Here is a 16,715-nt window from a genome sequence, read left to right as displayed (position 1 = left end):
AAGACGCACCTTTTTTCCTAGATTTTCGCTGGTGCGTCTTATACAACGGTGCGTCTTATATACGCAAAAAGTCACGATTCTGCGAGACCAATTTGTTTATATTTAATTTATGAGTACGATAAACTGAGCTCGAGAGCATTCGTAAAAATATATCTAATTTTGTTGTAACAATGAAGCGGCTGCGATCTTAGGTGTCAGCTACTTGCTGTTCAAGCAACGCGGCGACCACGGAGATTACGGCCGCAATAAAAGCCACCACTGTCGCGTGCCCCATTGTACTGTTTGAATTGTTTGTTCTTAAACGAAGAATTAAACCCACAGAACTGAGGCAATAAATAAAAAGAGCACCACAACGGTCCATTGTAACGTTGTAGCGCCCACAATATCAGTTACAAAAGCGAAAGTACCACTTCATTATCATCATCATGAGTTTCCGTGTGAGACGTCGCTGCAGTCCAGCAGTAGTCGCAGCTTCCGGCTTCCGGTCGCCATTTACGTTTTGTATGCGTGTGTAGGTGGTATCCGACGATCGTGTGATAACCGTGCGGCGCGTTCGTTGTTTATGTGTTCTCGCCAAGTCTGGTAATGCCCTAAAGGTATGGTAGCCACCATAGTACAGGCAGTGCCAACGATGTGCTTCAAGGTGCTTACAATGCTGCGTAAAAGTTACTCAGAGGCTGACGACGGTAACCCAGCGATGCTGCCAACCGAGGCGGAAGAACTTTTGACAGTGCGCCGGAGGATGTGGCTTCAAATCGAGTAGAATAAATAGTGGTTTTCTGCGCCTTAATAAAACTGCTGCTTACAGATATTCAGTGCCGTGCGTGACTACGCATTTCGCAATTGCATGGGTCATTGTGTTTTATCATGTCGACTGAGTTAAAAATAGATGCGTCTTATACAAAGGTGCGTCTTATATATCATTTTTTCTTTCGAAAGTCGTAAAAAGTAGGGGGTGCGTCTTATACAAAGGTGCGACTTATACACCGGAAAATACGGTAATTGTGTCGTGGAACACGTGGAAAATGCGCTAGAGACAGCATGAAAGTGCAAAAGAGGAACAAAAGAAGCAGTACAGCCCCCTTGCCCTGCAAAAAATTTAAAAAAAAAACCCAGCCTTGTTCAAGCTCACTCAGTAAGTTCCTTACTTTTCTCCGCTGCGCCCGAATACAACCATATGAGAGGTTGGTGGTAGAGTGTAGGATCACCGAATATAGGCGGCACCAGGTGGAGCCACATCGTGCCTGTTAAATTTGGCGCTAATTTTAAATCCACACTGAAAGTACACACAACGCTTTCGAATGCTGTAAAATGCAAACCAGATGCTTGATATGCATGACAATTATACCATAACAATAAGGAAAGAAAAAGGGAGGAAATGTTGCGGACGAAATTTAAATAATTAGGCTATTTTCTTTAGGAGACAACAAGAAATAGCGAGATATTAAGAAGTATGATTTTTCTGGATATTTGCCTCTGGTTTGTAAAAAAAAAGACAAGCTCGAGTAAAAAGTCTGTTTGCAACATTTCCTTCATATACTAAAAAAGAATACAGTGTAGAAAACCCCGTGTAAATCTGACCAAAGTTGGGCATGCTAGGGCTTCTCAAAGTGTGCATGTATTCTCTATGGATGCTCGCACTGGTGAACCCTCTTTAATGTCACTCGGGGTTTCGAAGCGTACGCCCCGTAACTGCATTTCACTTGCCCGCTTGACACGGGTATTAGTCTAGCTCGCTGTTTTCCATCTTCTGTACCCCTGTAAGGGTTCCATTGTACAAAGCTTTCGTACATTTAGCAGAACTTGTTCTGGGCTACTAGGTACCTACCTCCGAGGGCGCTCTTTTCTTGGGCTCCTTCTTTCTGCGTGTGGTGCTTAAGCGTCTCAAGTCTTTTTCTCGAACTTTGGTACACTGGTGTTTCATACCAAACTGCCGCATCTTCTCTTCTCCTTGGCAGCCCAGCAGAACCTCCACAGCTCATTCGACCCAGGAGCACCCAACTGCTCAACAAGGCGGTGAGTGCCGACGACGCACCACCTCGCCGGATCCTGACCTCTACTGAGCTTATGGTGCAGACCGAGCCATCTTCTCCAGCGACGCCCGAGAGCGGGAGCGCTGTCACCACCTCCGAGCCGCTGCTCCTTCCGCGGCCGCCGCTCACGTCGATGCCTTCTGTAGAGCGACGCAAGAAGGCGGGCAAGATTCTGGTGGCGGCGCTTAAGGGAAACTTTTCTGGCGCCATTGTCGACGAAGAAAACTCAACGGACTCTAACTCCACGGCAGACGACGACAGTTTGAAAGAAAAGAAAAAGGCCAAGGCATCTTCCATCTTCCAGCCGCTCTATAAAAAGAAGCCGAAAGCGTCGTGACTCTCGCATGAATGAGAAGCCCCAGCCTTGTTTTTCTTGTATTCCCACCTTGGTGCCACACCCAGACACTTGTTTTACTGCTGGTTAGAGTTGGCAAAAATCTTTCTTTGTTCTGTTTTGTTTTTTCTCTTTCCGATATGTCACCGAGCACAAAGTGCTGGACAGGATATCGCATGGGCTTGCCCAATTATTGTCTCTTTCCTGCATTGCATTAGCAGGCAAACTTGGCTCTTGTCTACACCCGAGCTTAATTTTCGTTAATCGGCAGGACATTTGAAGCGATGAGAGGGAGCTAGAACTGCAACTCTCTGAGGCTGTAGGTATTGTGCATTGTAATGCGCTTTATTACTGTTGTTTTGTTTTTGTTTTTCATCTTTAAGCAGCACAAGCTGTGCAAAGCACGGCGAATGGATGAACCTTTTTTTTTTTTCTCGTTTGTATCAGCTGTCACTATTCGCTACCTTGCAGTTGCACACATCTGAGTGGCTGCCGCATGAGTTGGGTCCTCTCCTTTTTTGGACATGTTTTTGAAAGGTGGCGTCCTCTGTTACCATATACGTGTGTCCGCACTTCTTGATGGCACAGGATCTTATCTTTTTTTCTTTTTTGGGGAAATATGCCGCTTGTTGCGCAAGACAGGAGGAAACATGTGGTACATCAAGAACTGTATTTTTCTAAGTTATATTTTTGGTATGGCACATGGACTATTCTTTCTGCCGGAAGCCATCACATGGAAGTGTGTCAACAGCCGTATTTAGCGATTCAACTTAGCATGTGCATTCTTTTTCTGTGTCCTTGTTGGTGACCTGTTGTAGTCCTTTTGACTATCGAGAGGATTGGCTGTCCTTCAGTATGGTTGCTTATGTATGCGATTTTGCACCATAACAAATACAGAATAAAGGCTCTAAACAGAGCTTTTTTTTTTTGTCATTACTAGGATATACATGCACATCCAAATGCTGCAGGCATTTTTTTTTCTGCTCTTTGCTTTATGTGCCTTTTTTGCGAGCTTCAAAATGCAATGAAATGTTTTGTTCGATGAGAGAATTGTTGCTAGGCAGTTAGTGGTAGTCATTCTGAGGGTGTTTTTTTAAGCTAAGATTCTGAAGATTACCAAACATGGTTATGTACAATTGCATACAAATGAAATGTGAACAAGAAATTGCAAATGGGTTTGTGAGTGGTGAATCCAGAGCACTATCGTGGACCGCTAATTGTTTGCTAAAGATGGTTTAGGCCACAAATTAAGTGTGCAAGCCAAAATTGTGCCGATATTATGCATACCGGCAGTAACAAGAACAAAGTACATTTTAGGTAACCCTAACTTGTTAGTTCTTCACTTGCTTACAATTTTACATATCTGCCCTAGACGAGTGAATTATTCAAGTTGGAATATGGATGCAATTACAGCAGCAGAATGCAGTAGATCTGGTTAGGTGCAAGCACTGACTATGTCGTTACAAACTCGAGAGACTTGTGGCGGTTGTTCAATCTACGTTTGTCGTCGAAAATTGTAGTTTTCTTTTTCGAAAAGTTCAGCTTGATGCACTCAGAAAGGGAGTTCAGAGTTGTTAAGTTTAACTGTTTTCAAAATTTAGCCGTGTTTCCAGTTGACTGTAGCCATGGGTGTGCTTGGATAATCACTGCAGTAGCTGCTCTGTCTGAAGCTTGGAAACACATAGCCTTATAGTTTGTGTACCCATGTATGAAACTATCCCTCCCATCTTTCACACGCTCTTTTGCAAAGTTTAAACAATGTGGCAGGCCGGCAATTCAAGCTTATGGCTAGCCTGTGCTTGCCAGAAAGGGGCAGTGAAAGACGAATATGCGTAACTGTGTCCCAACTCTCGAAACAATTTTTTGTCATGGATGTCGGCTGATAGTAACCAGTGTATTCTGTATTGTGCTTGTGCCCTTGGTAGCAGTTCCAATGTGTAAAGTTCTTTGGAGAGTTTTTTTTTTTTTTTTCAATTTTGGATGTTGGCCACTTGGGCTGTGACCCTGTAATCTTTCGTGCGCGCATGTGTAACTTGTGACGTGAGTTGTCGCACCTGCCCTGTCCTCTTCTTCAAGACCGTCAAATGGACAACTGTGCTTTGGAAGTTTGGGATGAGCGTTTGCTGCACCTGGTGTGTGGTGCTTGGTGCACTGCTTCACGATCTGTGATATCGGCTGAGGGATCTCTCGCTAGGGGCTTCGTGACATATGCAATACGGTGCACGTGTCGCGACTTTGCTGAATTATTATGCATGTGTGGATCTGAACCACCCTTGCTACTCCTTCAGAAAGAACAATACATACTAATATACCGTTGCGCATGCTGCTTCAAAGAAGCCATGAGCTCCTTAGGAGTGCTACATACTCTTCCTTTCGCTTGTCACTCGACTTCAATTGCATTTCACTTATGCGTACAAGAATCCTGCAGAATTGCTTTTTTTAAGTGCTCTAAGCTGCAGGAAGAGTAATACCTGGTCAGAGCACAGTTTTGTTTATTTTGGCATTTATCGGCATTTAAAGAAAACATCGGTAGAGGAGTGTTATTGTTTTTATACGCTGCTACAAGATCCGGTTAGTTTGACTCTTGCAGTAGGCGTTGCACTAGATCTGCTGATTTTGCATTTGTCTTTTTACCTTTGTTGCTGGACATGGTTTGTAGCAGTCAGCTATAACATTCTAGGGCAGTAATTAAAACAGTGGGGCAGCGGCTTATTTGCCGAAGGAGGCTACAGGAATTCTTGCCCATACTTTGTTTTGTTTTAAACAGTGCACCATCATAGCACAGTTAACATTGAGTGCCACCATTGCTGTTGTAACACTGATGGCCACCTGTTCTCTGTACTGGTTGTCACCTGATAAGATTTACTGGTCTTTGTGAAGCAACTATGACGTGAAACAGTTTTCTCAAGTCCAGTGTGGAAGTATCACGGCGCAAAATATGCGAAACGGCTATGTCTGAAAGAGCAGCCAAGATGGGTTTCATGTTGTCGCCGTGCCAGGCATTGTAAAGGGTTCTCAATATGGAAGGGAGCACATAGTTTATTGTCAAGCCAAGATATGATTTCGTAACTGTCTGTCTCCACAGATTTTACTCCCTCGTACTTCTTTGACTTCACTGTGAAACAAGGACATTTGTCCTTGAGTACAGATCAAGTGATCCCTTTCATTTTGATGCCCATATCTATCTCAAGTGCTTCCTCCCCCTTTGCTCACATTTGGCATAAACTCAAAAGAAAAGTTTGATCAATTTCCAATATTCTGGCACTTCGGGTGCTCTTGCATCAGTATTGCGTTGTGCAGGCGTTCCACACTTCCATCTAGCACACTCAAGCGATGCACTGCTGGACAAAGAAAGTGGTATTTGATGTGGGCGGCAAGGTAGATGCACAAGTCATTTATGACATCCGATACCTTTAACATGGTAGCTGCTCTCTCATTACATTTTCTTTTGTGTTGTGCTGCTTGAGTACTCTGGACTGAAGTGTGGATCCATGTCAGCTAAGTCAAAGAAATTGTACAGTCTGTGTCTGACGGCCTGCATGCCATACTAACCTTGGGCTTGTAAAGCTACGTTTGCTCCTTTACAGCAAAAGCCTTAGCCTTCTCAGTGGCATGTGGTGTACTGTGTTTGTCCCGTGTAGAACTTGGTTTCAAACAACTCTTCCCATGGCCAGCAATCTTCAGAGCAATCACACAGGGTGAAGGGAAAGGCAATTGTCATGTGAACTTTTATCCGAGTCTATGCAGTGTGCTGTTTCGCCACCAAATGCAAAATGAATGGTGGAGTGAATTGCGTGCTGCTGCAAAATAAAATAAACCCTTTGTCTTTTCCAGGGTGGGGTTTCTTTTCATTGACTTGCTGTCATGTGATGGCCAATAAATGAAAGCCCATCGTGACCAATATCTAGCAGTATATCTCTTCAAAGGACCACTTGCCTCTAATAGTTTACCTCTGCATACCAACCTATGATTTGTGACTCCAAAAGTCTTAACAGAAATTAAGTGATGCTTGGTAAAGTGAATGTTTTGTGATAATCAGCTTCAATTTGTGCCTGGGCAAAGCCACTAACGTTTGCCTAGCTTCCAGCACGAGTGTTATACCAGTGTCACACGACACAATGCTGGTCTCGATTAAGCCAGATGGGAGTCTGGTTTCCGAACAGTGATTGGACCCTTCCACATCTTGCGTAAAGGAGCCAAACAAATTATGTCCAGATCGGGCCCGATCGCGATCAAAGGCAACCGTGTGACACCGGTGTAAGTCTGGGAAGCTGTGCTGGTTTTCGATCACTATTGGCCCCTTTCGGCAGCTGGCGCAAATCAGCCACTCTCGACCGAAAAATTCGGTCAGGATCGGGCTCGATTGCGTTTGAAAGCGCATCGTACATTTTTACAAAGCCCCATAGCTTCCTTACTCTAGCTGGTGGCACCATTTGACTCGGCTGGACCGTAGTGGGCAAAACTTGCCGCTGCATTATTGAGCCTTTGAAGGAGCTCTACAAGAATGATGCGGTAAGGGTGAGGTGACCAGCGGAATCGTGAAATTGTGGATAGCTTTGTTACTCGTACATTAAAGAATTTCATGTTGAAATAGTTTAGGGTACATTGCGTAAATGGTGGTGTAGGGACCCTTGAAACATCGCTCAAAAGTTAAGTGCCTGGGTACTGCATAAAAAATTTGTGTGCTGGCAGTTTTGTATCACATGTGGTATCGCATCAATCGTTTGGGCTGTTCAGCAGTGTCGTTCCCAAGTTTCCTAATTGCCCGTAAGCCAGGCCCGTAGCCAGGAATTTTTTTTTTTTTTGGGGGGGGCACTTGCTGAAAGCCTTGACTATTTGAGAAAAACACCCATTTTCATTATTTATTTTCGGTAAAACACCATGTATCAAAAATTTCGGGGGGGGGGGGGGGTGCCGTAAGCGTTACTTTCTGAAAGCGAGTACACAGTGCCAAATATTCACCGTAACTAACCTACCAGAACACTTTTTCCCGCTTGAGGAAAAGGGCGTGACCGCAGGCATGAACATATGGTAGCTGTGGCGCGGCCGCTCGATAAAAAGCAGTTTTAAGTGCGAATGCACTTTATAAGCGACCCTGAATCCGCCGTCATCCGCGCTCCTCCTCCTCCCCCTAGCAACGGCGCGAGGAGCGGAGAGGAGCGTCTGTAGCAACGGCGCAGCGACGTCACACCCCACGTGACTGCGCGCGCTCCGCCCCCTCACCGCGGTTTGCGCGGGCGCGCGCCGCTCCCCGCTAGGGTGGCTTGAATGGGGAGGTGTGAAAAGCGGCCGCGAAAACCGGTCCCCAAATCGCGCCGACGCCGCAAAGGACGCTGTACGCAGAGGCGCGGGGAGTCGAGCAGACGACGAGCCGCGTAGCGCCGCTCATGTACGGCAAACCTGTCTCGCGCTATTAGCTTGCAACAGTTTGCTGCGTTAATCGTCTTTTTCCTTTTCTCTTTCAGCGGGTGCAGTAAAAAAGGGCACACTGTAACATATCTTCCTCTGCTAGTAAAAAACAGCGCGAAAACTACGAAGACGAGACAGATAAAACAGGACAAGCGCTGTCTCGTCCTTGTAGTTTTCGCGCTGTTTTTTACTATGAATGTGTACCAACAAGCTCAAGTTCGTACGCTTCTCATCTTCCTCTCCTTTTTTAATGATTTCCGTGAAGGAATGCACGCGAGAAAGAATATATCGGAGTGACATGCGGTGCGCACCAACCAGCAAATGTCCATTGGTGTTACTTCCTTGAAAGAAAAAAAATTCGTTACACACAATATGGATAATTAAAAAAAAACACATATGAAGCCAAGGGTAACTAGAAAGTTAGATTAAAAAGTAAACATCGAGTAAATCAAAATGATAAATGAGCAAGCGGTCGTACTGTCATCTATATCTTAGCGGTCATACTGCCATCTATATCTTCAGATCTATATATTTACTACCTCGCGGTAGTAAATATATAGATCTGAAGTAATGCAAAAGATCGATCTAGACTAAATGGATTTGGAACAAAGAAAACGGCAAGAAAAATAAACCATCGCGGTAATCTTTTCGTCATATTTATATAACCAAATACAGCATAACAGACATCCCTCTGAATATAAAAACAGTAACTTATTGTTAATCATGTCTTCTGAAGTGGAGCTACGAGGTACCTTTTTTTCTAATTGTAATATCGGCGACAGAATAAAAGGAAGTGGTCCGTTGTTTAAATTGATTGCAAAATTTGCACAACGGCCGGGGACGCCATGAGACCAGCATATTATATAAATAAAAAATAACTCGTGGAATTTGACCGCATAATCTGCTGTAAGAAACTTCTAATTGTCACGATGCACACCGCTGTTTATTCCAGTACCTTGCATGTACGAAGTTTTTAAATTTATCCAGTGATAATTTGCCAGTGTCGCTTTGCAAACAAGCATCTCTATACCTTAAAGCTGTCGCATAAGCCGTATCTGGTCAATTAGGAATCAGAGCTCCACATAGAGATACTGAGGCTCATGAATCCACCATTTCATTTAGATACAATCCGCGGTGGCCCAGTACCCTCAGCAACCAAATTTTTTGTAAGTTTGCAGGTATTAGATAACGAAACATGCTCAGGAGTGTTGAATTCGCTGAACATATATATATATATATATATATATATATATATATATATATATATATACCGAAAGATAATCTGTAACTATAACTGCTGTTGATTCATTTGACGGGAGCTTGCTAAAACAACAGCCAGTATTTCTGGAATTAATAGGATGATAAGAGGAAGACAGAAAAAAAAAAGCGCTAATTTCTGCAACCCAATAGGGAGCATGGCTACCTAGTCTAGTGACGTTGTCCTAACCTTACCCTCTACCGATGCATAAGTCGCGGTTTTTTTATTGACATAATGAGTTGTATTGCTAATTCTCATGTGAGCAAGGTAATTGTGTACTGGTAATTTAAATACAGAAATGGCATTTGTTTAGCATTAGGAGAAAAAATATCACGACAATTGTGTGCGAAGGATCGAATTGAGCTTACTTGAAGAGTCAATATGTTATATTTTTACATTGAGTAGTTCTAGCAGCGCTAATGCGAATATAATCTGAGGTGTGTTCACTCACGACTAATGCTTCAAAAAATAAACTAGGTTTTTAAATGAAAACATATAAAGATTGTCTGATGCGAACTGTATGTCTTTAAAAATGTACGTTTTAACTGTTGGTGTCTCTGATCTAATTACAGACCATCGTAATCGCGCTTCCATATCTAACACGTTGCTTGCAACGATTATTAGAAGTCCAAGGCACAAGCGCAAATCATTCCTTTCTAATAGTATTAGAGGTTTCATTTTTTAAGCTTCGTTGCCAGAGAAAAAGAACAACAACAAGAAAACGGAGCCCTATACCGGGATAGGGCGAACATACATTTTGTTAATCACTATCAATGTATTTCTTCGCAATTCAGTTCTTTGGTTTCAGAGTTTTCGTAGCAGCCAGGAACGAAGCACCAGCGTTCAGTTCCCTTCGTTTTATAGGGCATTTTCACCACAGCTCACTAATGCATGACTCGTGTACAATAAAGAACACGTAAATGGTGAAAAGAAAAAAAATCACGCCGCGTTTCCTTGTAATAGCCTTCCAAAGGGCAATCTGCGACCGCGGCGGCTGTACCCGCGCCCATAGCCCGCGCCCCCTGCAGCAGCGCCCCTGGCGGCATCGGCGCGCAGAGGGACCCTCTCTGGCAAGGGAAACGCGCGGCGCTCAGCACACCTCCCCATTCTAGCCACCTTATCCCCGCACCGCTTTCTCGCCGTTCGCTCTCTCTCCTCCCTGCGCACCACTCTCCCGTCCGCTGGCTGGGCGCCTCTCAAGAAGAAATGTGTGCTCGAGACGCCGCTGTGAAACGCCAACGGCGACCACAAGGCTGAGACACGGCCGGGCTAGACTAGAGTTAAGGCTCTGATATACTCCAGCGTAACGTCGACGCGCGCGTGCGCGCGTCACGGCGACGTTACGTCAGCAAAAAACAGCCCTCTATAGTCCGGCGTCGGCTGACCACCGACGCGGTCGACGGCTGCTGGCGCGCTCGGGCGTCGCTCGGCGCCGAATAGATCCTGCTGCATTTCGCGCCAGCCGCGCCAGACTTGCATGTACAGAAACCTGCTTCGCGGGCTGTTTCGTCGGTTCTCGAAAGGTGGCGCGACGCGTTCTTCACTTTACTGCGCATGCGCTCCTCTAGATGCGATCGCACCGGCGCGTTGGAGCCGGCTCGACTGTAGCGGAGACCGATTTGCGCCTGGCGTAGCGTCGCCGGCTCGGCGTGACGAAGCGCAACGTCCTCGCGGGCGCTCGCGTCGGACGTCGGAGTATAACAGAGCCTTTACTGTATATGCTACCTTCCTAAAGGTAGCATATACAGTGACTCTAGGCTAGACCGCACGCGCGCGCTCGCGTGCGGTCTAGCCCGGCCGTGGCTGAGATTATGGCCGTCAGGTATGACAACACAAACAGGTGCTGATGAATGTGTAAATAAATGGTTACGGTACAAATCCTCGTCTCGTCATTAATTTACGCCATTAAAATTACTGCGCCGTCACGCGTAGCCAGAAATTTTTTTCGGGGGGGGGGGGGGTTCAACCATACTATATATGTATGTTCGTGCGTGCGTTTGTATGTGTGCGTGTATATATACGCAAGCAAAATTGAAAAATTTCGGGGGGGGGGGGATTTGAACCCCCCCAACCCCCCCCCCCCCCCCCCTTGGCTACGCCCCTGCGCGCCGTGTACTCTCGGCGCAAGAAATATGCATTCGCATTTCCTCACGATTCCCTTCGGGGAGGTGGAGGCATTTTTTTTAACTTTGGTGGGAAACAGATAAGCACACACAAGGTGTATCTGTGTGTTTCATTGAGCGAACATTGCGCGCCTTTTTTTCTCTACAGCATTTAATTCAGAAAAGAAGAGGGATACACGAATGGATTTCAAACGCAAAAGTTCATGAACTGAAAACTTTTTCGCGCATGCCTCAGAGTATAGATCATGGTCACATAGGAAAGAGAAAAAAAAACAAAAAAAAATTTGCAGTGGCTTAGCTCGGCTATGCCAGGATATATACGTAGCGTTAGCAAAGGTTCAGCTGATTATTCTTAGCTTTCCAGATTGTCTAGGATTATTAGCCTTCTTCTGTTCATTCTTCCTACGCTGAACCGCTAATTGCCAGGCAACTACTTCGGGATCCGATGAGATAAGCTTCTCGGCTCTTCTGCGCCGTTGAGCAGCATTTGCGCTCTCCATCTCCATGGCGTTACCCACCTGCAAACGCCAGTCAGAGGCGCTATCAAGCGGCTCCAGCGCAGTGTCAGACGGCGACTGCACAGCGAATAGCTGCGCGCGCGCCGGCGCCAGTGTGTCTGCCATGGCTACGACGTCACTCCTCTCCGAATGCGCAGACCAACAGCGGCGAGGCGGTGGCGGAGAGCGCGACTGATGCTGGCTCATGCGCAGCACGGCTCATGAAGATCGACGCGAAATCGGCTCCGGCTAGGCAAGTGTAGCTAACGCTACAAAAACGGTTGGCTCGAATATCTCGAATATTATATTCGGGATGTCATAGCGTCGACAATATTTTTTTTACTCTGAGGAAATGAACCAGCTCAACCGCCTAAACATTCCGACGAGCAAAGCATCGTTTAAATCCGCTCAAATTCAATATAGGCGACACCTGTTGCATAACTACCTGTTGCTGCTCGTTTCCTACCATGTTTCCTACTGCCACGGCCGCTGGTTGGAAACTTCGTGCTACTCTATGAAGTATTCTATGAAAAACTCTATGAAGTACTCTGTGATTCTTAGGAACGGCCGACCTTTGTCGCATTTGTGGCTTTGTGGTGCGATAGAGAAATGATGCGCGGACGAACCCACAACCACCCACAACATGGAGGATGGTGGAATAGAGTTACCGTATATGCTACCTTTAGGTAGCAGAGTTGCGCATCTGTTTTCCAACGCCGCTAGCAGCCATGCATTGCGGAGAAGCTGACGCTCGGGCCAATTTTTGTATTTCTCGACGCCGCCGCTGCAGCCCACTCAATTAACACTAGTTATCGACAGCCAATGTTTATCACCGGCCTTCGACACGCCAGACATGTTTATCGGCGACGCGGTAGGCATGTCGCCTGCAAAAATGGAGTGCGACTTCGCCGCATAGCTGTGGTTGCTAGCCAGACCTATGCGCAACTCTGCTACCTAAAGGTATACCATATACAGTAACTCTATGGTGGAATGAACACCAGCGCCACCGGACAACACCTATGTAAGTGTGCTCTCTGCTCTATGATTCACTACTACCACACTTCGCTTACTGCATGCTTACTGCCGTTACTGCCGTTCGTGCCGTCGTATCGTTCGTGCCGTGTTCAGTGTGTTGTTAGCTGTGAGGTGCTTTCTTGTTGCGACACGTTTAGAGAAACTGCTGAGCGCTGTTTAAATAGAGCGGTAGAATTATGAGAATTCAAGGAGCTACTGTGGTTCTCACCTCTGCCGTGGTTCATCTATGAAAACAAGTAAGTGGCTCGTGTTTTGGGGAATGTTGTTTTTCAGCAGGCATTACTCTCCACTGTGAAACTGATGAAAGCCAACCTTGCCCCCTGACCCCTCCCTCTTCCCCTTTGTTATTTCAGCTGACTTAGAAGTTTTAAGGGATTCATTAAGTACACGTAGTTAGCCCTCACTGTCAGTAGTGCAGTGTTTAGAGAAATATCGCACTTTCTCTCCTTCTCATCTCCTTTCGGAAACCGCGGTTTTTCGGAGTAGTCCTTGACCCTTTTTTCATTGGAGTGATTCACTGACCACAGGGGTCCAATGGTTGCTATGTGGTCACTGTGGCATCACTTGCTGTTATACTAGCAAAGCTCGCATACTGCTACAGTGCACGCGTGCTGAATTTCGTCAACGCCGTGACACCGACTCGTTCATGTTTCACTTCAGTGGAAACATTTTTGCCGTGCAACAAATTATTGTAACATCTAGATTGCCGTAAAGTCGAAAGTCTTTGTTGTGACCGTTTCTACTTGGTTTCAGGCCTCGTATAAAATGTTTCGTTGTTGCCTGGGTAGGAAAACACGCTCGCGTTCTCATGACATTTGACGTGCGTTGTTCCTGATGGAGGTATATACGATAGCACTATCGGGAAGTTATCGTACATATTTAAGTTATGAAGCAAACAGAAAAAGGCACAACTTAGTCACGGCCATAACTGCGGAGAATCAACAAGGCAGGCAAACAGCTAACGCGCTACACACTTGGCCGTTAATTTTTTTTTTTTTTGTAATTTTGATAGCGAGGTTACTGGACTGTGGATCAGGAACGCGGTCGCTCGCCAGTGTTTTCCGGTGCAAGTGCATTGTCAAGGCCTTTTTCTCACCGTTCTTTTTTGTGTGTTTGCGTGTGTGTGTGTGTGTGTGTGTGTGTGTGTAGAACATGTGCGGTGTATGTATATGAACTCTGTTTACGAGCTGATTGAATACATATATCGTCAACATTACATGGTTGTTTGGCTACATTTCCATTAAAAAGAAAGAAAGACTGTCACACGCATATGGTCTTTGTGTAACTCAGTCCTTAAGACGTGCGCCGCTTTTGGTTTTGTTCCGAGTAATGCGGTCGAATATGACACTGTGTTGTGCGAGTCAGCGCAGTTCAGTGTAGCTCAGTGAAACGATGATTTTAAACATGTATACATACCATGTCGTCATTTCAGCTTCATCTTTGATTCATAGTATTTGAGCAACACCATTCTAATAGCCCCCAATCCTCTTCATAGAATTGTATGTATACCGTGTTCAACTGCTTCTTTGATTTTCTGAAATTTTTAATCTTTGGGTTAGCACATGATTATGTGCCAGTGTGACACAAGATCTACAGAAAGCTTTAACATTATACTTTTGCCATGCAGCTGCCACCTGAGAGCAATGCCTAGTGAGTTAATTGTGATAACAGTTTGGACAATGAGCTAGTTGGAATAATAAATATGATCTCCCTTCCATCACCATTTCACCATATAGAAACATTGCATATTGGCTTAGTATTTGTCACACTGGTGCGTCAACATCTCAAACAATGCATCCAGCTGATAAGGTGTTTGCATTTCAGCCTAGCTTTTGTACACTGTAATGCTTTTGTAAGGTGTACTGTCAAGAAACAAGGCGTGCTATAAATGTTTTTTTTTTTTTTGTGTGTGAATTATTGATACCAACCTGTTGTTTGTTTTATGTCTGCTAGCGTGATGCACTTTTGTCTGATGGACATGAAAAAAGGCTGTACATGAGCCGGTATCATTGTGTTAAGAGACACTAAAGAGGAAAAAATGATTTCACTGGTGCTAGTAAATTACCCTTCCACAATACCACAAATGCTCTGACTGCTTGGTAAGTCATAAATTGTGCAGAAAGAAAACACGGGCGACAGTGCTGACTTGGAAGTTGGAAGTTCACACACCAACTTGCTTTGCCATCATAGATTTTGACAGCGTCTGTTAGGTCTTACATAATTCTTTATTGGTAAAAATGAATTAGTGTCTTACAAGGAGCCGGAGAATTAATATGGCAGGTTTCGGGAAATTTTATTTCGACAGTACGGCCAAAATATGACAACTTCATTTGAAATCCATGACATCGCATAGTGAGGTGCTGGGGTTTCCATGCAAAATTCGAAAATTTAAATTTGTCCTCCATTTTCTCTTCTAATAATGAACCTATAGCCTTCAAATAACAATTTGTCAGTCTAAACTGATATACATAGTGATTTTAACACAGGCTTTAACGCAGAGCTTGCAGTATGCTCACTGTACTGTTAAGCTTGGTTTTTAATAGTGCTTCATAATTGATAAAAAGTTGTATATTTTTGCTTTTATGTGTAAAGCTATGGGGTGCTGTTGTGAGGACAAACATTTGCAAATCTGTGTTTATGGTGTTTGTACATTCACGGGCCGATGCTCTGACCCCCCCCTCCCCCCCCCCCCCTTCTAACTTTTGAATGTACAAGCTGACTATAGGTGTTCACACCCCATACTCTGCCTTAGTATCAGACTTACTTCCCAAAAGCCTCCCACATTTTTGCAGTTAAGGTTGTGACCAAGTACTTTCTGGTATGAGCCTTGAGCTACGTTGTGAGGAACACAAGTTCAGAAATTGGTTTCTCTCTTTTATTATGGAACAATGACAGGAGTGTTGGTAAGCCCATTGTGATGCTTGAAAAAATATAAAATTGAAAAAAAAAAAGACTATGCAAGTGCTTATGCTGGCTTTGTGACTTGCTTCTATCAATCGCATTACAACTGGATGCACATTTACACGATATACATCCATCGTACCAGCTTTGTATGCTGCAAGGTTGATTTTGAATAAAGATTTGATTGACTGATTGATTGAATGAAAAAAAAAAGTTCTTTACATGACAAGGTTACTGTGTTTGCTTTTCTGTCTTTCACTAGATCTAGAACCCGGAAGCGCCATGCATGAGTTAGACACCGCAGAGAAGATATGCCTGGCAAAAAATCGGGACGCCATAGTGGCAGATGTGGAGGCCAAGTTCGTGCTTCCCCACATTGAAGAATCTGGCATCTTCACGAAGGAAGAGTGCGAGGATATCCTGAGACAGGTGTGGAAAATGGCATCGTCATATTCACTATCGCATTTGAGTATTCAACTTCTGCAGCAGGGAAATGTGTTTTGTGCGATTGCAGATCTCAGTTGTGGATTTGCATGAAATGTTTTTATAGATGTCAGGTGGATTCGCGACAATATTTTCAAAATAGATATTTAAAGCAATTTCAGTGAATTCAGTCCCATCTGAGCTCTTTAGTAGTTATAAGCTTATAACATGGCTATTTAGAGGGAAGGAAAAGCAAGACAAAAGTGGCAGCTACAGGGTGGTGTTGGTTTGCTTTTTACCAGCCCGCAAACCTTGAGCAGCTCATATTACTGATTGCATATTGTTCTGAACATGCATCTTATACTACTGGAATGAACCATGAATAAACTTCCATATTTCAGTCACAACATTGTCTTGGTTTACCCTACGCACCTTTCCCACAATGCACAGTTGGCTTCCCTCATCCCACTTTCTGTTAAAATGGGTGAGCTATGTCTCTGGCCACAGGTGACATGACTGCAATATGTGCCAAGGGACACTTGGACTCCCATGACAGTCTGACGAGGAAAAATATAGGATTAGTACTCGGTGACAATGAAAAATGCACAGCTTTCATATTTTAAGTCGTGCTTATGGAATACAGCAAAAGAGAGCAGGGTCACAATCGCAAAGAATATATTAACAGAAAAAGTTATTGAAAAA

At 44.6% G+C, this 16,715-nt stretch overlaps 2 protein-coding genes across 12 annotated transcripts in view; both read left to right on the top strand.

Moving 5' to 3' along the window:
* The window catches only part of LOC119382901 (stromal interaction molecule homolog), a 46,022-nt gene extending 39,754 nt beyond the window's left edge, over nucleotides 1–6,268 (top strand). For 9 of the 10 annotated variants that reach the window (XM_037650807.1, XM_037650802.1, XM_037650806.1 and 6 more), the window contains one exon: nucleotides 1,959–6,268. In XM_037650807.1, the coding sequence (XP_037506735.1) occupies nucleotides 1,959–2,370 (412 nt within the window). In that variant the 3' untranslated portion in view covers nucleotides 2,371–6,268. The remainder of the gene's footprint in view (nucleotides 1–1,958) is intronic. The other variant, XM_037650808.2, reaches the window with a different exon arrangement.
* A 6,464-nt stretch (nucleotides 6,269–12,732) lies between these two features.
* The window catches only part of LOC119382899 (apoptotic protease-activating factor 1), a 119,203-nt gene continuing 115,220 nt past the window's right edge, over nucleotides 12,733–16,715 (top strand). For both annotated transcript variants that reach the window (XM_037650797.2, XM_049412339.1), the window contains exons 1-2: nucleotides 12,733–12,925; nucleotides 15,853–16,019. In XM_037650797.2, the coding sequence (XP_037506725.1) occupies nucleotides 12,916–12,925; nucleotides 15,853–16,019 (177 nt within the window). In that variant the 5' untranslated portion in view covers nucleotides 12,733–12,915. The remainder of the gene's footprint in view (nucleotides 12,926–15,852; nucleotides 16,020–16,715) is intronic.

This window comes from Rhipicephalus sanguineus, chromosome 2 (assembly GCF_013339695.2).
Source record: "Rhipicephalus sanguineus isolate Rsan-2018 chromosome 2, BIME_Rsan_1.4, whole genome shotgun sequence".
NCBI lineage: Eukaryota > Metazoa > Arthropoda > Arachnida > Ixodida > Ixodidae > Rhipicephalus > Rhipicephalus sanguineus.
This window is presented reverse-complemented; position numbering and strand designations above follow the sequence as displayed.